Raw genomic sequence first — 23888 nt, 5'->3', positions numbered from 1 at the left:
TAATGGCCACTTAAATCAAGAGGGATATCATATGTCAGGTGACTTTAAAGAATAGACTGAAGGCTTGAATGCACAGGTATGTATTCATCTGACTTTGAACAAATGTTTTAGTTGCTTTTAGGATGAGTTATATCTTGGTTGTCTTTCTGTATGTGAGGACCTTTGCACAGAGAACATAGACTCCCAAGGTATCACTTTGATGCAAAAAGCTTTAGTGCCATTTTCCACCATCTCTGTATCCATGGTGAGCAACAAAGAGGGTAGGAAGAGATTAGAGATCATTCTAAATTCAGGCCAAACAAGGCACCTACTATCAACAGAAAAGGTAGAGAAACTCTGTAGGTTGTTCTGCCAGTTGAAGCTGGTGAAATAAAGATCTTTCACAGTCTAGGCAGCAGAAAGGGGCTAGCATCCCAGCATTTCTACAGGGAGGTCCCAGCAAGTGTGACTGCAGCAGCACAGGGGTGGGTCCTACAGCTGCAGGCTGCCCCAGAGAGATGAGGCTTTGTGGGGACTTGGTATTGTCCAACTCCTCAAGGAAAGTCAATATCAGTGGTTTGGGCTCCTCCGGAACATGGAAGCTTACTCACCAGTGTTTCTAAACACATGGCTAAATGCCAGTCAAACTTTTCCATTTCAAACACAGCATGAGCACCTACCTCCAAATGCTATAGTATGATTCCATATGTGCAGTCACCTTTATACTTAAGGCCTACAGGCTTCAACAAATTAGAGGATAGTCTGATGACCAAAGAAAGAAAGTTGTTCTACAAAGGAGTTTTGGTTTGGTGCCTCAGGCCCCAAAGGTGCAACTGTGTCACCTGCTAAAATCAGGCAGATATCTTGCCTCTGCTTCCATCTGTGGTCCAATCTGACTGTCATTCATGGTCCTTCTCCAGCCACCTGCTCACCTCTTGTGGCACCTGGCTTCCCAAGTAAACCAGAAAACCAGAGGGCGGTCACATAGGAGGGCTGGGCAGTGGTCAGGACAGCAGGGGATGTGTGCAAGAGGCCCAGGGAAGCTCCTACGCCGGGAGCACCAGCTTCTTCCTGAAATCTTCTGATGGCAAAGTGAGCGTCTCTGTCGTCTTTCGACCTTAACAGTGGCTTGTTTTTAATTTCTTTTAGAAGTGAAAACTACAGCCCTGACCCCTTGGAAAGGTTGGTATATGTTTCAGGGAGCTGTTGCCTTGGTGGGTGTGGGGTATGTAAAACTCTTCACCTTCTTTCCACGTGCCTTCTTTCCTGAGCTAACTCCAGGAAGCAGCCCAGAGGGAACCTGGACCTTGGGCCATCTCTGTGTCAATTTAGATTAACCCCATCCCCAAGGACCTCCAATCCCTCCTGGGTAGATCCCACTTGCAGCAGCCTAACTTCTCCTTGCTGGCAGCACTAATGAGCACCTGTCAGTGCTGAGAATAGCTCCAGGCCTGGGCTCCTCTGCACAGGCCTGCCTCTTTCCTCACATGGATGCTCTAATGCAGCGATGTTCGCAGACCTTGGCCCTGCATGCTGCCCTTGCTTACATCGTTCTTTCTCTCTCTCTAACTTGGAGCTGGAAGGCAAGCGGTGGGAGGGAGGGGCAGATGGGAGGAAGGGGGAGGTTCTTGGGTGAGTCACTTGGCTACAAATAAAATGCATCTTATTTGAAGCTTTCATTCCTGCCAGATGTTTCCGATGGATAATTGACACTCATCACAGTTCTCTGGGACCCTAACTGTCCCGGTAATTAGTCTCTTTAGGCCTCTGCAGCTCTCTAATGAGACAGAGGCAATAAAGGCATTCACTGTGGAGTGGAGGCGTGGCTGAATGAAGAACAGAGGCCTCATCTGCATGGCCTAGGTCACTAGGCAGATGGGCTGAGCTGTCGCTCCGGCCAGCACTGGATCTGAGAGGGCCTCACTCCCAGGGTGCTGTGATCCACACCCGCCTGGACCTAAGGTCTTCATCTCATGGAAGCCTTCCTCATAGCATTCATTCAGTGTGGGATCGACTGCCGGACCCAGGCGCACAGCTGTGGTTCCCACCTTAACCTGTACCCAGGAGGAGCAGGCTGTGTGGCCACACTCTCTTCTCTTGATTCTCTGAAGATGTATCTCTGAGATAGTGGGAAGCTAGTTGCATTTGAAAACAGAAGTCAAGAAACTTGGGAAAGCCACTTAAGCTCTCTGAAGTTCAGTTTCCACATGTTAGAAAGGGAGGTAATAATTCTCATCTCCTACATGAGTGTCATTAAGGTGCTATGATAGCTTTCCAAATGCAACCACTCTGTCTGAAATCCTAATTGACTTGGCTTTGCTTCTGTGTAGACAGCCACTCAGCCACAGGAATTCTCAGTAACTTGTACTGGATATAGTTAGAAACAGGGAGGAAAGATATTTGGAAGAGAAAATTTGGGTAAGGAAGAGGGCAACATACAATAAAGTTTTTGTTTCGTTTTCTTCAAGTATAATCGTAAGCAAAAGAAAAATACAAAGGCAAATAAATGTGGATATGTCAGTATGAATGGCAGTGCCCCTTCCTTCTTTCATCTAATGTTGGTTGAATACCTGCCATGGGCCAATGAGATACAGACTCTGCCCTTAAGGAGCTTACTGCACAGAGGACAGAGGAGGAAATGCAATTAAGTTCGACACAGAAGGAGGAAATACAAATAAGGTAGACAAAGAGAATTATGACACTGGATGGTAAGTATTTTATGGCACTGAGCAAGCCAGGGAAGGCTGCCTGGAAGAGGTGTCTGAAGGCTGGAAGAGGAGCTGAAATGAAGAAGAATGATATGCATGAGGAACATTTCAGACAAAGGGGGTAGTGTGTCAAAGTGGGCAAAAAAGACCCGCCCCTGTGTGCACACATGTGGCTGTGTCGCAAGGGGCAAGGGCACTGAACTAGCTGTGGCAAGAAGAGGCACCACAGGTGCAGATTGCAGGCACATCACGAAATCTAGTGCTCGTTCCGATGAGAAGTTGGGCTTGGTGTTAAACTGTTGGACTCAAATAAATGAGGGACGTGATCGATTTGGAGCAGAAACGTCACCCTGGAATGAGCATAAAGAATAAATTCCAGGGGTCAAGGCCACAGGTGGCAAGGCTCAATTTGTGAACATCCAGGTCAGGTGTCCTGGATGTGCTGAAGAGACAGACCGGTTCGGGGGGGTGGCGAGTGCATGTACCTGTGGGGTGGGCTGCGGCGGGCAGACTGGATATGGTCACATAGTCAGTGCCAGCTCCTCAGCAGCCTGAGATGGAGACGGAGAGATTCAGAGGGGCCTCTCGGGATTTTCCTAGATATACTACAAGCAAGAGAATGGCTGGCAGGTGCTCGGTGGCCTTTTTCTGTCTTCCATAGGAAGAATTTTCTAACACAACAGGCCAGGGCTCATCCCTACAGGCATTCTCTAGTGCTTCCCAGCAGGGAGCAGAACCACAAAAGAACTCTGAGGGGTGTAGCAAGAAGACCAAACACAGGCACCCAGGGAGAGTGCCTGGCATAGCTGCAGGGCCATTGAGATGTGCCACAAGGGATGTTTGCCCTCTCTCAGTCTTCCCCCGAGCTGCAGAGTCCCCACCCTGGAAACAAGGTTTCAGCGTTTCCTTACATGGTAACCACGCCAGGACCCTGCTGGGCTGAACACCTGGCTGTGGCGTTCTCCTCCCTGGAGGCTTCCACTGGCTGGTCAGCATGCAAGGAGGGAGAGAAGGAGAGAGGAGAGGACATCTCAATGCAGGGAAGTGGCACTTGTTTTCCATCTCTTATACCCAGGGCATCTCCGTAGCCATTGGCAGGGAACAGGAGACTGGAGGCAGGGTGTGCGGGAATTGAATGGAAAATGGATTTCAAAGATGTGCGTGGGTGTTCAGAAGAGCAAATGGGATGAAAGACGCAGAGCAGTGTGCTGACAGGTGTGTGTCCTGCCAGGAGTTCAGCATGCCAGTGTGCAAGACATGTGTGGCATTGCACTGTGTGATGCAGGCGTATGAAGGTAGAATGTGACTAATGACTTGCTGAGGCAAAACGTGAGAGCTGGCTTCCACAAAGGCCCGCTGGGTCAGGTGGACTCAGAGCCACCCTTGTCGTCTTAGAGTCCTCAGCCTCAGGCACAGACAAGGGCCTTGGTGGAAAGAATCCTGGAGTTGCCAGACTTCTTCAGAGAGCTGTTCCTCTTCATCTCACCCTTGAAGGCATCGGGCGGAGGCTTCTCTCCTTTGATTCCAGAGACTGTGCTGTGTAGATGGCAGAATGAGCGGCTGCAAAGGGGGAGTGTCTGCTGATGTGTTTTGTGGACACAGTGTTTTTAGATTCTAGAAGACACAACCAGTTAGTGATTGATCCTAAATGACTAGCCTGTCTGGGTTGAAATGTAAGTCCTCGGGGGTTTTGCAGGAATGCTCCTTGGTCACCTGTATCCCAGCATGGATGCCTTTGGTTTGGTGTTTTCTCCTTTCTGCAGGGTAAAGAGGAGAATAAGCATCCCCTGGGCTTCTCAGCATGGGGATCTGCACCACTGAGGAGGTCTGGCCTTAGGGATACTAGGAATCACCAGGGAAACATGAGGTTGATGACCTGTTGCATTTCAATCTTGTGGCTACCTATTCAGCCACTGCCCCTAAAGTAGGGATTTATCCCAAAAGGCCAAGACATAAAGTCATATGGGCAGTGCCTTCAGGCTGGGAGTTCTAGACATGATGGAATAATCCCACATGGAATCAAGAAGCCTGTTTTGATTTTGAATTGCTTTAGCCAGAAATGTCTCCAACGCTGAGGATCCAAGTCAGGCAGGCAAGTTCTGGCTTTCCTCCTTATTCCCAACCCCAGGAGGACATGGGCTTAGTGAGGCCACCAGCTTTAAATACCTCTACTAAATTGAATGCAACAGAGCATGCCAGAGAACGTCCAGTCTGAGAAGGTGGCCTGGCTCCTTGGGTACCTAATTCATCTAGTCATCCAAACTTACGTACCCTACAGAAACCGAAGCTCCACTGGTCATCTGGTTTCTTGGCCACAAGGGCTGAGGTAGCCAGAAAGCATGTGTTTCAGAACAGTAGGGAAGCTGCTGGGGAGCTGTACCACCTTGCAGTTCTCTTACCTTCTGTGTTTGTCTCCATCTCAAAGAGTATCTCTTTGCCGACCATGTCAGTGTGTGCCTCACAGGGAAAGGTGCCCCCACCTCCCCACCGAAGGACATACACTGAGGCAGGTTGTGCATCCCAGTGTCCTCATTAATCTCCACTTACATCCACATGAACAGGAAGGTTTCCTGTTTCTTTGATCTCACCTCCATCCACGTGGGCTGGCTTCAGCCTCGCAGGCATGTAATTCTTGAGCTGCATCTGCTCTTGCCCCATCCAGATGGGGAAAGAGGTCAAGTGCTCCAGGTGGAACCCTGGTGCCCTGCCCTGACATAGAGTGATTGGCAGGATGGCCTCTGTGCCTGAGGCAGCAGCAGCAGCAGGCAGACACATTGTTGGAGCCACAGGCCGAGCAGCTGGAGGGTGGGTGAGTGTTTCAGGCAGGCAGTGCTCAGAAGTGGATGGGTGATGAGGCACACAGTGCAGGAGTCTGACTTTATTAAAGCTCTGTGTAGGATATTAATGAGTCTGCAGCCTTCTTGAATTTGAGCCTGAGCCATGGCCTTTGCATGCTACGACACAGTAAGGAAGAAGGCCCAGGACACTTTAACCTGAGTCTCACATTCTCTGCTTGCTGGGGAAGGCTTCCTGTTACTTAGTGTGTGTGCCTGGGGGAGGAGAGTCATAGAACGTTCACTTGTAATGCTAGGGCTGGAACACCACGTGTTTCACTTAGAGGGACACGTCGCCAGAGGCAAGGCCAAATGACAACAGCGTGTTTCACTTAGAGGGACACCTCACCAGGGGCAACACCTCACCAGGGGCAAGGCTGATTGACCAGGCATTGGCCGGACTTTCCTTCCACTTTCTCCCAGGCCACTCACGGCGAGTGTGTTCTCTCCACAGGCCCGGGCGCCGTCAGCGAGGTGAGCAACGGCACGTCGAGGAGGGCAGGCTGCGTCTGGCTGCTGCCTCTTCTGGTCTTGCACCTACTCCTCAAATTTTGATGTGAATGCCACTTCCCCACCCGGGAAAGGCTGCTGCCACCGCCACCACCGACACAACAGGAACGGAACACCGACAGCAACCAATCAGATATATTCAAATGAAATTAGAAGAAACACAGCCTCATGGGACAGAAATTTGAGGGAGGGAAACAAAGAATACTTTGGGGGAAAAAAGTTTAAAAAAAAAGAAATTGAAAATTGCCTTGCAGATATTTAGGTACAACGGAGTTCTCTTTCTTTTCCCAAATGGGAAGAACGCACACCCGGCTTGGACCCACTGCAAGCTGCATCGTGTGACCTCTCTGGTGCCAGTGTGGGTGAGGGCTCAGTCGCTCTGCCCACAGAGTGCCCTCACATGGAACATTCTGGAGCTGGCCATCCCACATTCAACCAGTCCATAGAGACGAACAGAGTGAGACCTTCCGGCCCAAGCTTGGCGCTGCGGGCACTTTGGTAGACTGTGCCACCACGGTGTGTGTTGTGAAACATGAAATAAAAAGACAGAGAAAGAAAGAAAAAGGAAAAAAAAATAAGACCGTCCGACAGCAACAACAATCCCACAAACAACAGTCACAAAAAGACACCGTTAAACATTTTTTTTTTTCTCATTTTACTACATGGACATCATGGATAACAAGGGATTCTGACTCATTATTAATTTTATTAATTATATTTTCTGATATGAGTCTAGAACTTAGTGCAAAACAAGACAAAACTAAAAAATACACAACTGAAAAGGGTGAAGAGAAGTATGTTTGTTAAACAGTAAAAATGAATTGAATAGTGTTCTTCTTAACTAGGTTTACAACTGGTGGACCACACACCAGGCACTAATCACCTGGTGAGGATTTGGCATATCCACCAAAAATACATCTGATTTAACCAACATCTCCACCAGCGCTACAGATTCCTCCCGATTCTGGCATCTCATGCAGACAATACCATGCTCTCTACACACTGTTTAGAAATGGAAAGGTGATCTGCACTGTATCTTGGGTTTGTTGGCTATGCTTCTTTTGATGACATATATTATACAGTATATATATACATATATTTTTTTTGTTAGAGTTCTAGCCATTTTATTTCTCCGCAGGGTCCTTTCTCAGACATTACTGCATGCTGTATATGGCGTTAGCTGTGTGTTGATCTTCTAAAAGATGATAGAGTTTACTGGTAATTGTGTAATCAGCTCCTGCCTTTTTGTTTTCTTGGGTTCTTTACATGTCAGAGACAGTTATAAAAAGTGAAAAGAGAAAAAAACCCGACTAACACCAGGCGCAGCATCTTTCCAGGTGTGGCCCTGCACGTAGGCCACCCCCAGCGGCCCGCTTCTCCATCCTGCCCTGCGGCATTAACAGGCAGCAAGCAACTGAACAAGGAGAACCGTCAGGACCTACTTGCTTTAGCCCATTATGGGAATCTCTGATGCCTTTGTGACCACTGGAGAGTTCAATCCTCTTGGTTTATTTTATTTAATTTCCCACCTTTGTGTGAGTGTGTATGAAAGAGAAGAAAATGCAATTTTTAGGTAATCTTTTTTTTCCCTCCCCTGAAAGTCTGGGAACCAGAGAGTCTTCGGGGAGGGGTCCTGGATGTGATGAGGGAAAGTGGGATTGGGGGACCGGGGAGGGTGGGGTTGTCTCTGACTTGACATTAAAAAGTGTTCCATGTCCCTCTTCACCTGGTGTGGTACCTCATTCTACAGCGGTGCGGGGTCACAGCCTTCCTAGCTCAGGTTTGAGGAATGGGGGAGAATGGGCTCTTAAACCCTCCTGGGGTGGAGGGGTGGCAAGTGCCGAGATGACAAACAGAAAGGACATGGGACCTCCTCCATCCCCTGGCAGGGGCAAGGTGAGGGTCATCTGATAGGGACTGCATTTCCAGTGCCTTCAGGAGGTCCTGGCCAGGGCTGCCAGTGTCCAGTGTGTGCTCAAACATCTCACCACACAATGTGGGCAAAGGTCAAGCCTAGTCGGGAGAAGACTTTAGGCCCGATTATTTCTGGGAGGCAGCAGAAAGTCACTGTCACAGAAAAAAAGCAAGAAAACCCCCATGAGCCAAAAACAATCTCCCCTCAACACAAAACAAAACCAACTTGTAACACTGTGTGTTTGGTTTTAAATAATCTCAAACCCCATCAACCAGTCCTCTAAACCCGACCTCCAAACCTCACCTCTAGCCACATAGGAGGAACTGAGAGACAGAATTGGGTCCGAGCAAAAACAACTCAGGAATGACAGCACTTGCGTTTCCAGGTCATCTCCACCTGAGAGGAACCAGGGAGGATTGGGAGGGAGCTTTGTCATTTCCAGCTGCTTCCGGCAAAACTGAAGGAAGCTATTGACTTCACCTTTTTTTGTGTCCTTCTACCCTTTCACCCTAAACCCGCCCACTTCCCAGCTGCCCCAAGATTTTCCTGACAGCAAGGTCTGGAACTGCCTGGCCAAGCCTCAGGGATCTTGGCTGCATTGGTGTTTATCCCTTCCTACGTCCCGGAACAATGAAACGGGAGGGGTTTGAGTCTCCTTAGAATGAAAGTGGGTGGATGGAACTGACTATGGGTTGAAATGTAAGTCCTCGAGAGTTTGACAGGAATGGTCCTTGGTCACCTGTATCCTCATGTCGTCTCATTGCAGGAGAAAGCTTCCTGTTACATGGTGTGCGTGTCTGGGGGACAGGAGCCATAGAATGTTCACTTCTAATGCTGGGGCTAGAACACCACGTGTTTCAACCATGCCTAGCACCTCAGCAGACACTGACCTGAGGGTCTGGGTGCAAAGCATGGCTCACTGGAATAGAGTGGGAAAAAGATAGGTGAGTTCCATATTCCTAAACTGGAGCCCAGAAGCACCTCTTAATACAATGTCCCAAGGCCCCCACACAGAGGCACTTCTGAGGCTTAGCTGAGACAGGAGAACACAGTGCACACCACCTTTGTCTGAATGGGAGCTTTTTTTTCACATATACTATTTACTTGTCGATATCTCCCAATATCTACCAGATGACCACCAGTAGACATCAGTAATATCTTCTACTGTTAATCGTGCTTCAAATCGCCCTGTCACCATCCTCCTAGGAGTGAGTGCTGAGTCAGAACCAACTGTAAAGTGGCATTGATGAGGACTTAATTTTACCTATTTGCCAGCTCAATAGTTGTCTTGTCTTGTGGATTTTTAAAGGCCTGGGTATACAAGAGCACATTCTTTGTTGGGCCAGCTTTCCTGTGATTGACGACTTCACCAGATAGGAGCCCTCCCTATCCTGCCTCAAGAGGAGCTTACTCTCATCTTCAGCTGAGTGTGCCATGTGAGCCTCAGTCTTCTGAGTTGCAGTCTTTAGAGGGATCATGTGGGCACCACAGGAAAGGGTATTCTGCCTCCCAGGTCTTCAACCAGATTTAGAGTTCCATCTAGGAGGACATGGCTTTGAAAGGGGCTTATAGGGACAAGTCACAGACCTACCTTTTCTGGAAACAGGAGCTTGGTAAGAGAATGTTCATTAGAATTAGCACAGGAAATCACCGTGAATAGAGTCTGTAGTGATGTTTTTTCTTGGTACAGGGATAGATGGAGGGCAGTTGCTACAGGTTGGCCTGGATTTCAAGCATGCCGGACCCTGGACCCCTTGTGACTCAGAGTTAAGTCACTGCCATACTTTAGGATTCCTCCACTATCCCTGGCATGAGCAGCATTTAGGATTTCAGCCTCTCATGAATGCAAGGTGGATGGTGAGGGATGCACAGTCCCCAGCCACTCGCCAACCACCCCTGTAGAATCACATTGCTCTTCTTTCAGTGAAATACTCACTCCTTTCCAGCCATGCAAATGTGCAGTGGCTCTTCTGGTCCTGTTGTTACATCTTTCCCCATCAAGGCCTGTACACGATAGGTCCAGATGTCTAACTTGAAGCCTTGAGAATATTTATCCAAGGACTGCCCTCTGACCAGTAGGATGTGCCAAGCATATTCATGGTTGACAATCCACAAATGTTTGTTTTTGTTGCAGTGGATGGTGATGATGACAGTGATGATGAATGACAGCTATTGTTCTTCAAGCTGGAAATAAGTTAGCAAATGAATTAACACTGAAATTTAATTGAGGCTCAGCACATTTCACTGGACTGACTTCATCTTTATCTTTTACCTCCTGAACTGAGAGTTGGGAAGGAAAGACAGTAGCACTAACAAATTATAGGAACTTAGTGGATGAACCTGTTTAATTAAAACATGCAGTATGCTTCAGCAACACATTTGTAAGGATTTTCTATTCCCACAATGGTAAAAACATGAGGTACTTCTCACTGAAGAGAATAATGTATGGTAAAAGATGAACGTGGAAAACTGAATGTCATTCATTGTGCGACTGTGGGTCAAATGCATACACACACACCAGTCACTTACCCTTCATCAGAGAAACAGTGTAAAATAATTGAGATTAGTGGTATCTGATTCAGCAATGAAATATTACCTCTTTCTAGCATTAAAAAAAAAATTTTAAACTGAATCCCAGAGCTGATTTGTTTCAGAACTTGCTCACTGGGACTTGAGTTCATAGTATGCCTCCTTTGCTATCCCATAACTGCTCAAACAAGCCATTCTAAAGCATCAATTCTTCTCTCCCTGTTCTCAATTCAAACTTTGTTTCCATGAGTGTCCAACTTTATTCACCTCCAAGGCAATAAATGCAGATTAATATCCCCATGACTTGTGAATAGCTGAGCTCTCTGAGTCTCTGCCTTCTCATTCAGATTTTTCTGTTTTCCATAACACTATACCTTTGCCATCATGTACATATTATGTGGTTAAAAACACATACTGTTTGTAGAAAAGTCTCCCTAATTTCTGAGTTCAAGTTAAGATTCCTTCTTACAATTCAAGTCTGAGGCATTTTGGTGCATTATCCTTTACGAAGATGACCTGGGTTGAAATTCGTTTTTTGAATGTTGATTTTTACTCCCATGCAAGCATCCAAATAACTTGGATCCCTTCTCCTGGCATGAAGTGAGAGTCTATGAGTTTATTTTAATATTTTAGGGATTGTTAACATTATTTGAAAATGAATTATTTCTCTCTCAGTACATCTATTTGATTAGAACTTCCTGGAGTTTCCATATGACTTACCTTGTTTCCAGTGAATCTTGAACTGTGGCATTTCTGAGTATCACTGTGATATTTTGGATACAGAACTGAATTGCTAATCAGTAGAATTAGGCTGCAGTCCAGATGTTATCACTAGTTAGTTGAATTTCCTTTCCTTATCTTTTATATAAGATGTTATGATGGAAGATTGCTACTGTTCCATCTAGCTTTAGAATTTAATAATTAAGTGATTTCAGATTTTATAAGATTTCTGCAAGAAAAACTTGGGGAAGCAGCATTTTTGATAAATGAAAATTGCAAGTGTGAATCTGGGCAAGATCCACAGCCAATGCATTGTCTCCGTTTCCAGAATGGCTCATAAGAAGATAAAATGCATGATCCTAACGGCCATTTCTGCAGATATTTGAAGTGACTCCTTAAGGAGAACTTGAAGGATGGATGCTGCAGCACTTGGAAAGAAGCATTGCTTAATAAAAGACAGTGGCTTTTTCTGGAACAGGAAGTGATGCTAGCCCCAAGCTGCCCTCTATACGACACAAGTAAAACAAGAGAGAACAAACTGTCACACATCCAAAAGTCCAGAAAAGTAAAAGATGTTGGGAGTAGGCAAAATACTCAGAATTTTCAGTACAGGTGTGTGTGTGTGTGTGTGTGTGTGTGTGTGTGTGTGTGTGCGCGCGCGCGCACGCACGGGTGCGTGCACCCGTGCATTTGGTGTGTAGTATTTACTGTAATTATTTAATTCTTCAAAACAGATGACACCTGTTATTACCAAGATTCATCTTTAAAATGACAACAAATAGTGATGAAAAGAGGGGTCTCTAGATATGGTTTGCAATGATTTCTCGTCATCCTGATCATTGTAATCAAGGATCCAGAAGTGTGCATGCAGGTTTCATTGGACATATTCACATATTTTGGCTCAATTCCAAGTTCATGGAGTCCTGCTCACTTTCCTCTCTTGCCTCTAGACTCTAGACTTCATTTCCAACCCCTCTGTGAAGAGCCTGAAGATGTGAGAGGAAGAGGGAAAAGTGTGGGGTTGGAGCAGACAGAATGTGGAGCTGGAACATAGGGGAGCCCTGGTCCCTTCCCCCAACTGCCTGTGGCCAGCCACCCACTTGAGCTTTAATTTCTTCTGAAGCTTCACTTTCAGAGTTGATGGAAGGTCAGACAGAGCCAGCAAGCTGTACCTCCTGAACTTGATTAACTGTAAGAGTGACATGGACGCCAGGAAAGAGGAGCCCAGACTGCAGAGTGCACATGTGGATGAGGGGTCCTCATCTCCTCATGGAAGGATGCCGGAGTAAGAGAAAGAGCAAATAAATGCTTCGCCTTGTCACTGATTCTACTCACCACTCCCTTTAGCTAGTGTCCATAATTCTTATTTGTGTTTGGCTACTCGAAAAGGAGCTAAGATCTGCAGCAACAGATGCTGTCTGTCAAATACAAAATTCCTTTTCCTCTAAGCATTCATATTACAATTTAACAGGCAAGAAAAATGAAAATAAAATGAGAAAATATAAAGGACATCCAGACAGTTAAAACTTGTCAGTGAGTATCTAAGTGCGAGAGGTCTGCATAGATGTGCATCAAATGTCTTCTATGATGCTAGAAGTAGGATCTCAGAGAGAAGAGTTGAGGTCACAGGGAGCACCATTCCTAGACAGGCTCTCAGCAAAATACAATCAGATTTGAATACTAGGGGTAGCATGTGCTGTCATTGCATACCTATGTCTTCCCATTTTCCCAGTGAGCAGGGATAGATAGAGGAGAGAGAATATGAAGCAGGCACCCAAACCCAGCCTTGAGTTGCTAGGGGGCCTACAGCAGGCTGCTGCACCTTCCAGTCCCAGTTTCCCCGTCAATGAAGTGAATGTTGGACAAGTTCATCTCAGAAGACCTCCAGAGTTCTGAAATCCTCTGGGTCTCCACCTGAATGTGTCCATAGGTTGTATCTATTTCCCTAATTAATAAAATTCCACAATTCAAACCAAGGCAAAATCTTTATGTGGTGTTGCCTCCGTGGAGCTATGTAGGAGCTATGTCTGTTCACGCTGGAAGTGGTTGGAAAAGCCCTTGTTTCTGGCGTGGCATACAGATTGAAAGGCTATGGTCTTAACACCTTGGATGTAAGACTGCCCCTTCAGAATCTGAAGAAAAATACAGACACTCAAGTATAAATACACAAAATGTTCTACAGAAGTTTCAGTGGTTTGTGAGCTGTTAAAACTCACTAGTGAGACTCACGTTGAGAACCCCTGCAGTGCAATTTCACCTTGGATTTGTCTCATAGGCTGCTTACATTTCTCAAATATTATTGGTAAGAATTGTGTCCTATAAGGCTTTAATTTTTAACTAAATAAACAACTAGGGCATCCTTCTGAATCCCTCAAGGAGTTCCATAGGGCCTGAATCTAATCCTTGGGGAATCAAACCTGTAATGATCTAACTGCACAAGATCTTTGCCCCAAACTCTTTTTGCTGATGGACTCCTCCTGGCATATGTTTCTACCTCTGACAATTACACCAGTCTGGATAAAACCAAACAAGTTTGTACTTGATTTATAATAACTAGAGATACCAACTCCTGCTGTCCACTATAGAGCTCATAGTTACAGTGAGTCAAGAAAATCAAATCAGCACTGTTTTCCCATGCCCATTAGGCTCAAGGTAGTCAGGACATTTGATCTAATCACATCTAACTCAGGAAATACTGCCGTGCATCAGGGCTCCAGAATGTTAAGGTGCTCTGTCCTTCTCGCCAGCATATTCTTCTTTGTGTCCTGAGTACAAGTTGCTGCTCCCCCCATACCAAGTCTGAAACATGTTTTTCTTTCATCTAAGCATTTGATGGAGCTGACATTAGCATAGCATGTACACAAGAGGGTCAGGCAAACCATTTGCCCAGTCCTAGTCCTGAGCTAAGAAGTCAGTATTCCACAGTGTAATTCACCAGTTAGAAGGAATCACCCTCCCTCATGGCAGCACAGGAGCAGTAAATTCATTACAACGAGGTTGCTGCCAATTCTCACATGCACCTCAACGCTGTTGTTTTACAAAAACTTCCGACACCCTGGCCCCAGATCATTTTTGCATTAATGCATGTCTTTTCGCCTAGCCACATATAGAATACTGGCACACTAGGAACTTCTATGTTAATGTCTCATCACTCCTTGTTTTCAAGAATATGAAATAATCAGACAAATGGAGTCCACAGCATAGGATGAGCTGAGCTCTCAGAACACTGGGGATCAAATCAGAATCTGTGAGTAGCAATATACCCCATTTCCTAACAAACAGCAGTGTTAAAACATGCCCGTATCAACGAGAAAGTCTTTCTGACTAAATAACTCACCAACCTAGCTCACCACATTTCCTTAGTAGCATTTTCTATATATTTCCCATTATCTCCTCTTGTCTCTGTCATTTCTTTCCCCCAGTATAACCTACCTTTGCAGTAATCACCTAAGAAGCAAGATATTTAAGAAGAACCAATTGGGGGAAAATAGTTGCACAAGGCTGTTCCATATCTCTTGGTTTACATTAGTCATTCAGAGAGTGACATGACTTGGAGGAAAGAAATGTGACATGGTTGGGCTAACTTGGGAATATGCATTGCCTGCACCTTGGGTTAAACGTACAGTGCCCTGACATAGGCAGTCCATATCATTGGCAATGCTTAGTGGATATCTGAGGCTATTCTGTGCTAGGAGTTGCATCAGTAGATTTGAACCATTTGGTAACTAGTCAGGAAACTCAGTTGAACTTAGCCCCATGCGTTCGCCTTTAGCCATTTGATGAATAACCCAGATTATTCGCAAGAAAAGAACATTTGCCATGGAAGCCCAGGCATGACGACTTCAACAGCTCCTTGAGGAAAAGGAGTGGGTCATATCAAGCTCCAGCTTCCCCATGGCTGGCTGGAGGTTTCTGGCACATCCCCAGCATGGGCTGGAGACAGCCCTCCCTCTAGCACTACTCATATCAGGACTATTAAATTCCGTTAGAACATCAGGACTCCACAGAGAGTCAAGAGGGGAATTCAGTAGATTTATGTTGTTGCTGACATTTAAGTTTATGTGAGGACTTTTTTCAGTCCAGTTATATTTCTTTATATTTCTGAATCACTTCATCTTCTTTCTGGTGCATTTGTTCCTAGGGTCCCCAAAGACCCCTCTAAAAACTAGTGAAGGGAAAGCTGGGGAGAAAATTAATTACACGTGGAACTGGATTAAAAAAAACACCCATATATATTAATTGATTTGCCCTATTTATTGAGAACTTAATATACCTAGACACTGTTCTCCATGCTGTGGATACATGCTGACCGAATAAAAATACTTCCTGCTCCCAAGATGTTTTCAATCTAGCAGGGAAGAAAGTTAATGATAAAATTATATTACACACACAATGTGCTATGCGTGGGGCGTTATGAACACATGCAACACGAGGAGCCTGTCTGAGAGACCAGGAAGGTGTCTGGATGAGGCGAGATTTGCACTAAGCTACAAAGACAGGAAGAAGTTAACTATGCAGATTGAGAGAGGAAGGGAGGAAGCACTCAGTGACCATCGGTAACAAGGCCCTAAAAAAGGAGGAAGAATAACATAACAAAAAAAACCATCATCCTCACATGCATTCTTCCCATACACATTATTTTTATGGACTATTCCTTTCTTCAGGTATGGGCAGTCTTACTATACCTATAGCTGAATTCAAACCAGCACAACTGCATTTTTTACACACACATTCCCACAAAATAATGCACCAATAAACTTTTAAAATATGAAGGTTCCATGTATCTCAAGACTTGGGCTCTTCTCAAAACTTCACGCAGCACATCTGACTCACTGGAGGAGATACCCACAGAATGAGGATCTCCGTAGGGAAGGCCATGGAAGGAGTATTCTAAACAAGCCTCCCTGATGATCTTTCAAAAGGTGTAAACCCAAAACAGAACATGTAATTCTTCCCAGTTTCTTTACCTCCATAAATGGCACCATCAAACTGGGCTCAAACCAAAAACCTAGAACTTAGCCTTGACTTATCCTTCTCTCTCACCAACCCCATGCAATCCATCAGAAAGCTGTCATTTCCAATCTGTATCTCATCTGCATTCTGTTCTCTCATTCAAGACCCCATTGTTGCTCAGACTACTCTATACTAGTTCCCCACCTAGTCCACAACAGCCCCATAGCTAGTCTTCATCTGTTGCTGAACTTAACATCATGCAATAATGCTGGAGTGGGACTTTTTAAAAAGCAATGACCCATTGTAGATTTTGGCTTATATTAATTCAATTAACAACTCTCTCTTGAGGAGGCTACTTTTCTGGCCCTAATTTGCAGGTGAAGAAAGTCAGACTTAGGGAGCACTCGAGGTCACTAGAGATCAAACCAAGATTTAAATCCAGTTGTCTGAACTTGCAAGCCTACTCCCTAAAGTATACTACATTTAAAAAGTAGAATTTTTATCTGGTTTTAAGATACATATGTTTTTACTTAAAAGTATTTGAAGTTAGAGCTGTGTGTTGCAATCAATGGCGTGTCATAGTTTAATGGGCATTAACTTTTTCTTATGGTATATAAAATAATTGCATATCTTACAAATGATAACTCTTAGAGTTGGTGAAATACAGTATTTGTTGAATGAATGAATGAAAGGGAGTAGGTCAGGGGAGCTACTCTGAACATCTTTGCTTAGGCTTTGTCTTCAAGGAAGCAACACATACAAGATGCATTGAACACTTCAGAAAAAGATGGTAGTGGCCTATATAACCGTTCTTATTACCATCATTATTTATGGTTTCAATTAATCATATTTTAACATATGTAAAAAAAAAAGAACTAAAGTTACATTAGAGTAACCCACTTATGTTTAACATTTCCTGGTTACTATTAAATATTTAGTCACTTAATTATTTCTTCCAAACTGCTATTGTAAGATGTTTTAAGGCATTAAACTCACCCTATTTCATTACTCTAGGTGTTTTGAACTAGATGTTCCTAATTTGAGGTACCGTTATTGCCCTTTGTGAATCATACACTTCTAAAAATAGCCCAATGTTTTCTTGTGTTAGAGGAGAGAAAAAACAGAATGCTTGGCCTTCTATTTGCATGTATTTCATTCATTACTTTATGTGGATGGCTTGGATTGGACATTTGGGGATTTGCAGCATTACAATCAGTAAGTGAGGAACATCTGCCTAATCAGTTGTGCCTTAGTAGTAGTATTAAACATCAAAAGTTACACTGTGGTTTATAAAATGCTTTCACACACTCCATCTTACTTAATCTTATTTAAAACTCTCCATAACTGTGTAAGGATAGACACGGCCTTTCACACTCAGCATTTTCTTAATTGTATTTCTCTCTAAATACTCTCAGGGCTCTGAAATGACTACTTCAGATAGGCCCAAAGCCATGACTTAGCCAGGGAGACACAGGGTCAAGAGTCTTAGAGAGTTCTGGAAGTCCTCTCCTGAGTGGTAATGAGTCTGCAGCTGCAGACCAGAGCTCACTGTTGTGTGTTGTGGCACCTAGCAAGAAAAGACTGGGTTAGAGGAAATCTAGGGAGCAGAACCTGGGCAGCAGGAGCCCCTTAGCCTGAGACATCTAACTGTGAACAGCTTAGTTCATTTGCTCAAAGCTGAGCAAGGCTGCACGCTTTGGAATAGATTGGACCTTCTGTCTGGGCCCTGTCACTCCCAATGTGTGTCACTGCACATCTTTAAGTGGTGCCATGACCACTGGTCTACTTGAGGAACGTAGCACAGGAGCTGTGGTGTGCACAGCACACATGGCTTTGTGCTGGGGCTCTGAATCTCACTGTAACATAGATGCTAAGACTCACTCACCGTCCCAGTCTGGATGTTGCCTTTTTTCCCAGAGATTGCATGCTAATCCAGAAGGCTTTGAAAAGCTTTAGGACTCTGGGAAATTTCTAGAGATAACCCAGTGATCTCTGGGGAAACAAAACTCAGAGTAAGAGTATGCTGCTCATTCCACACTCTGCCTTTTCTTTATCTCTCAGTGCCTTGAAAACACTTTCACAAATTCCCCCCCTCTGTTAAGATGAATTTCCTAAGTGAGATTTCCTGGTGAGCCAGATAGCACTAGGACTAGATGCATGCCCAAAACACATCCTCACTGGTTAACCCAGCACAATTGAGTAAGAGCAGATAGCCGAACCATATCAATAAAATGTGGGTACCAGCCCTTTATGTTAAATGGGATTAGCAGCCCAACCATTATCCAGAGCTGTAATGACAGAGGCTTTAAGACCCTCCAGGAACTCACAACCTCTGGGAATTTTTATCTTCCATCCAGTTTAAATCCGAGAGGCTTCTCCCCTGCTGGCAGCTCCAGAGTTACTGCTGAGACTCAGGGAGACGCTGTTATGAAAAGCTGAGGTTGCTGCTAAGCAAAGGCAGTCTCAGGGAGGCGACTGACAGCAGAAGCAACACCTGGTTAAACTGAAATTGACATGACAGCTTCCTCCGGCTTTAGGTTGCCTTTGCCAGGATTAGAGTTCCATTCGCCTAATACTGGAAAGGCAATAAGGATAGACAATTGCAGTTCCTTCAGTAAGCATCGCCCCAGCAATGGGGAAATAGCGAGGAATATGGCAAACCACAGGGTGAGCAAAGGTTATTGTGTCTTGGAGGATGAGGTCTTCAGAGTATCCTCAAAGCCCAGCATCACATGTTCTCTGTCAGGGAGGGGTGAGTCATGTGAAGGAAGCAGCTCCCACACCTGCACATCCTCCACTGTCCTCATCTAGAGAAAGGAAACTGTGAAGAGAAGCGACTTCTTCCTGTGGGGTCCTTCAGACTCTGGCTGATATGAGTGCAGAGCTCCTGGTATCTGATGTTTAGCTGATTTCGAAATAGCAGAGCTCACGACAGTTCATCAGTGGCCTTGTCTTCCTTCAGGAGCCCCACTGTGGACTCAGTACTGTGCCCAGATTGTTGGGAGATGCAGGAGACCTGCTGAGGGTCTCCTCCACAAGGCATCCTCTGCAGTACAGCACTGATACATAAAACAGAGGTTTATTAAAAAGACAGGAGAGCCAGAGGACATACCAAATGGTGGTGCACAGATTCTAAGAATGGAGGGAGGTCAACAGAAACAGAGTGGCATGGGGCCAGCTGGGAGGGCCAGGGAAAATCAGGACTGGAGAAAGGGGCAGGGAGACAGTAGGATGTGGATGACAAAAGGTCAGGCCTTTCCACAGGGGAAGCCGCACGGAAGCTCTGCAGTGGGAATAGACAGAGAAATTAGACCTTTTCTACTGACAGGTGACAGCAAGAGATGGCTAAGACCCGTGCATTGCTCGATTTTTGCCTTCCTCTAACACATATTAGTAAAGAGACGATAAAGGAAATACCATAGGTAAATGTACTAAATGTATTCAGCTTATTCCCATAAAGCTTTGATTGACTGTGAACTCCTAGGGAGAGCCCCTAGCCCAGGAGCTGGACTGACTCTCCTGTGAGCCACAGTCCTTTTCCATCTCTTACTTAAAGACTTACTACCCTGGGAAGCTGATCATTTGAGTCCAGAAGTTTAAGAACAGCCTAGGCAATGTGGCAAAGTTCTGTGTCTACAAAACAAATATAAAAACTAGCCAGGCACAGTGGCATGTGCCTGCAGTCCCAGTTATTGTGGAGGCTGAGGTGAAAGGATCACTTGAGCCCAGTGAGTTGTGACCATGGCACTGGGCTCCAGCCTACTGGACAACATAGTGGGACCCTGTCCCCCCCAAATAAAAAGACTACTTTAAGAGCAGAAGAGGTTGCTTCCTGTTCTCTTCAGGCTAACCTTGACTCTAATGCAAAGAGGAAAAGAGAACATGACATTCTAAGACCAAGCTTTTTAACAGTAAACAAATCCCCTGCAGCTGTTATGCCAAGGGATCAGGCCAGACTCCCGCCCCTAGAAGCAGGCCTGCAGAACCAACTGTGTTAAGTGAATAGCACTGAGCACCTTCTTTTGCCCCTCCAAGTCAATTCCCCATCCTCCTCCATCCTGCTCTGGACCCAAGACGCTGACCTTAACTGCCAGCCTCAAACAGCCCCCCTGACTGTCTAGCTCTAGGCTGGATGCTGCTAGTGAGGGACCACCTGCAGAAGAGCGGAAAGGAGAGATAAGAGAAGTTGGGCTACTCTTCCCTTGGGCCCCTTTCTGCTAGGCAGAAGTCAGCAGAGTCCACGTTTCTCTATAAAAGCCTCGGTTCCCATCAGTGGTTTCTCTCCATGGCCACAGATCCAACCAGATTCTAATAAACACTCCATAACTTTGACCTTTGTTGCTATGGTGTCTGCATGATGTGGATTCCTCTGCCCGAAAGTCTCTCCCAGTGTTCCCCAACTTTTGCCTGATTCACCCCAACTCTGCTTTAATGTCATTCCCTCCATGAGTCCAGAGGGATATTAACAGCTTCATTTCTCTTCAGCCACACTTTTGAGTAGGCTGCCTGCATCCTGCAAAACTCTGCAATCTACCCATCTGACAAATGGCTAATATCCAGAATCTGCAAAGAACTTAAAACAGATTTACAAGAAAAAAAAAAAAANTGCAGAAAGCAGAAACTGGACCCCTTCCTGACACCTTACACTACAATTAACTCCAGATGGATTAAAGACTTAAACATAAGACCTAACACCATAAAAATCCTAGAAGAAAACCTAGCAAAACCATTCAGGACACAGGCACAGGCAAGGGCTTCATGACTAAAACACCAAAAGCATTGGCAACAAAAGCCAAAATAGACAAATGGGATCTAATTAAACTCCAGAGCTTCTGCACAGCAAAAGAAACAATCATTAGAGTGAACGGGCAACCAAGAGAGCGGGAAAAAAATTTTGCAATCTACCCATCTGACAAAGGGGTACTATCCAGAATCTACAAAGAATTAAAACAGATTTACAAGAAAGAAAGAAAAAAAAAAAACCCATTCAAAAGTTGGCAAGGCATATGAACAGACACTTTTCAAAAGAAGACATATATGAGGCCAACAAATATATGAAAAAATGCTCATCATCACTGATCATTAAAGAAATGCAAATCAAAACCACATTGAGATACCATCTCATGCCAGTTAAAATGGGATCATTAAAAAATCTGGAGACAACAGATGCTAGAGAGGATATGGAGAAATATGAACACTTTTATACTGTTGGTGGGAATGTGAATTAGTTCAACTATTGTGGAAGACAGTGTGGCAATTTCTTAAGGATCTAGAAATAGAAATTCCATTTGGCCCAGCAATCCCATTGCTAGATATATACCCAAAGGATTATAAATAGTTATATTATAAAGACACATGCACACTTATGTTCATTGTGGCACTGTTTACAATAGCAAAGACCTGGAACCAATCCAAATGCCCATCAATGATAGACTGGACAAGGAAAATGCGGCACATATGCACCATGGAATACTATGCAGCCATAAAAAAGATGAGTTTGTGTCCTTTGTAGAGACGTGGATGAACCTGGAAACCATCATTCTCAGCAAACTGACACAAGAACAGAAAATCAAACACCACATGTTCTCACTCACAGACGGGTGTTGAACAATGAGAACACAAGGACCCAGGGAGGGGAGCATCACACACTGGGGTCTGTTGAGGGGTACTAGGGGAGGGACAGCGGTGGGTGGGGAGGTTGGGGAGGGATAACATGGGGAAGAATGCCAGATATAGGTGACAGGGGGATGGAGGCAGCAAACCACTTTGCCATGTGTGTACCTATGTAACAACCCTGTATGATCTGCACATGTACCCCAGAGCCTAAAGTACGATTTTAAAAAAACTCTGGAATGATACATACACAGTTGGATTATGGCATGGTCCAGCGGGTATGGTGGGGGGGCAGGTCCAGGGTGTCTACTATGGGAGCTTTCAGGGGGACAGCCAGCAGCGAAGCATTGCACTGTGTCCACAGCTGATGGAATCACACAGAGGGGTGCTGTCCCATCACTCTTGGGCTGACTGCTAACTGCACTTGACTCATTTTTACAAATAAAGAAACCAAGACTCAAGAAGATCAAATGAAATGGCCCATCATGGTTTTCCTGTCTGCAAAGGTTTTTGGGTAACAGCTTATGAATCCTTTTAGGAAAGTGAATACCACATTCTATATATAAACCACGATATATAAAAAGAAATATGTAAGAAATTTTTTCAAAAGGGTCAGGACCCTGACTGCATTTATGTTCTTTATCTGCGTTTTTTTTTTTTTTTTTTTGGTCACCTACTCAATGAATTTATTTTCTATGCTCCCTGGGAAGAGCTGTTATCCTAGCAAAGACCTTATCTAATTCTTTGTTTTGGTACAATGTCCAACATGGTTTTGGCATTTAGCAAATGTCTATTAATAGCCACCTATTCATGGGAGACTCTGTGCTCAATGTGATCACTTGCTGTTTCACATACAGACAGAATAAGGGATCCGCTTCTTTCCATATGAAATCATAGATCAGCACCAAGAAGGCTGTCAGAGGCCTGTCACTCAGCCCTGTCTCTGGCCAGTGCTGAGTTTGAACTGTGAGGATCACAGCAGCATCTCCCATGGACACCTGTGCTCAGGTCCCCTGGACGGTCCTTCTGGGCTCTGCAGTCCTGACAATGTAAACACACTTTCTCCTGTCTGATCCGAATCTCTTCTGCTGGATTCTCTGCCTGGCACAACACTGTACAATCAGCAAAAGAAACCGATTACAGGCAAGGCAGGAGGAAACAGATTAAAAATGAAGGCAAACCAAGTGAAGTGTATGGCAAAGAGCCGAAAGCCTGCAGGCTCACCCTCCGTTGTTGAAAACAAAAAGAGGGGCTGATTTAATACATTCCAAGACAGTCCTTTATTCACCCAAGAGGCAGATGGTAAGCATTGGCTATGTTTCAGGCACTATTAGGAACTAAGAATATGAAAGTGAATATGGCAACAGCCCTGCCCACAAGGAGTGTTCCACTTAAAAAAGGGTAAGTATTGACTGGGCGCGGTGGCTCATGCCTGCAAACTCAGCACTTTGGGAGGTGGGTGGATCATGAGGTCGGGAGATCGAGGCCATCCTGGACAACATGGTGAAACTCCGTCTCTACTAAAAATACAAAAGTCGGCCGGTTGTGATGGCGTGTGCCTGTAGCCCCCGCGACTCGGGAGGCTGAGGTAGGTGAATTGCTGGAACCCCAAAACGTGGAGGTTGCAGTGAGCCAAGATCGTGCCACTGCACTCCAGCCTGGCCGACAGAGTGAGACTCTGTCTCAAAAAAATATTGTGGCCTCTCAATAGGACAAATATTGTAAAACGTTGCTACTGCCTGTTAATTATTTCTTTCCATATTCAGGGAGCACCTGCTACATTGCAATAGCTCAGAATATGAACAAGTTAGCTTCCGCTGCTCTCTTCATGGTGTTACTCTCTGGTAACGGACGGGTGTTAACCAATAACATTTCCTAATACTTATACAAATACTGTAGTACCTGTGGCTTAGGGGTTTTGTTAGGAGTAAGTGAGCTACTATATATAAAGCACTTTGAACAGCATCTGGCCTAGAATAAGTGATACATGAGCATAGGAAGAAAGGTACATCGCGAATGGAGAGGAAAAACTGGGGGCCTAAATTTTCTTGGGGGTCAGAAAAGACTTCTTGGAGGAAATGACATTTAAGCAGAGTTGGGGCTAATCAGACAAAGGTTGGAGAAGGC

At 45.0% G+C, this 23888-nt stretch overlaps 1 protein-coding gene across 8 annotated transcripts in view; it reads left to right on the top strand.

Annotated features, from left to right (window-relative positions):
* Window positions 1-7756, top strand: part of NTM (neurotrimin) — a 972209-nt gene extending 964453 nt beyond the window's left edge. For 5 of the 8 annotated variants that reach the window (XM_037735935.1, XM_017523245.2, XM_017523223.2 and 2 more), the window contains 2 exons: window positions 1129-1161; window positions 5976-7756. In XM_037735935.1, the coding sequence (XP_037591863.1) occupies window positions 1129-1161; window positions 5976-6076 (134 nt within the window). In that variant the 3' untranslated portion in view covers window positions 6077-7756. The remainder of the gene's footprint in view (window positions 1-1128; window positions 1162-5975) is intronic. The other 3 variants (XM_017523253.2, XM_037736002.1, XM_037735970.1) reach the window with 2 other exon arrangements.
* Window positions 7757-23888: the final 16132 nt, after the last annotated feature.

Source organism: Cebus imitator, unplaced genomic scaffold, assembly GCF_001604975.1.
Source record: "Cebus imitator isolate Cc_AM_T3 unplaced genomic scaffold, Cebus_imitator-1.0 Scaffold0, whole genome shotgun sequence".
Lineage (NCBI taxonomy): Eukaryota > Metazoa > Chordata > Mammalia > Primates > Cebidae > Cebus > Cebus imitator.
Note: the sequence above shows the minus strand (reverse complement) of the source record. Positions and strands in the feature narration are given on the sequence as shown.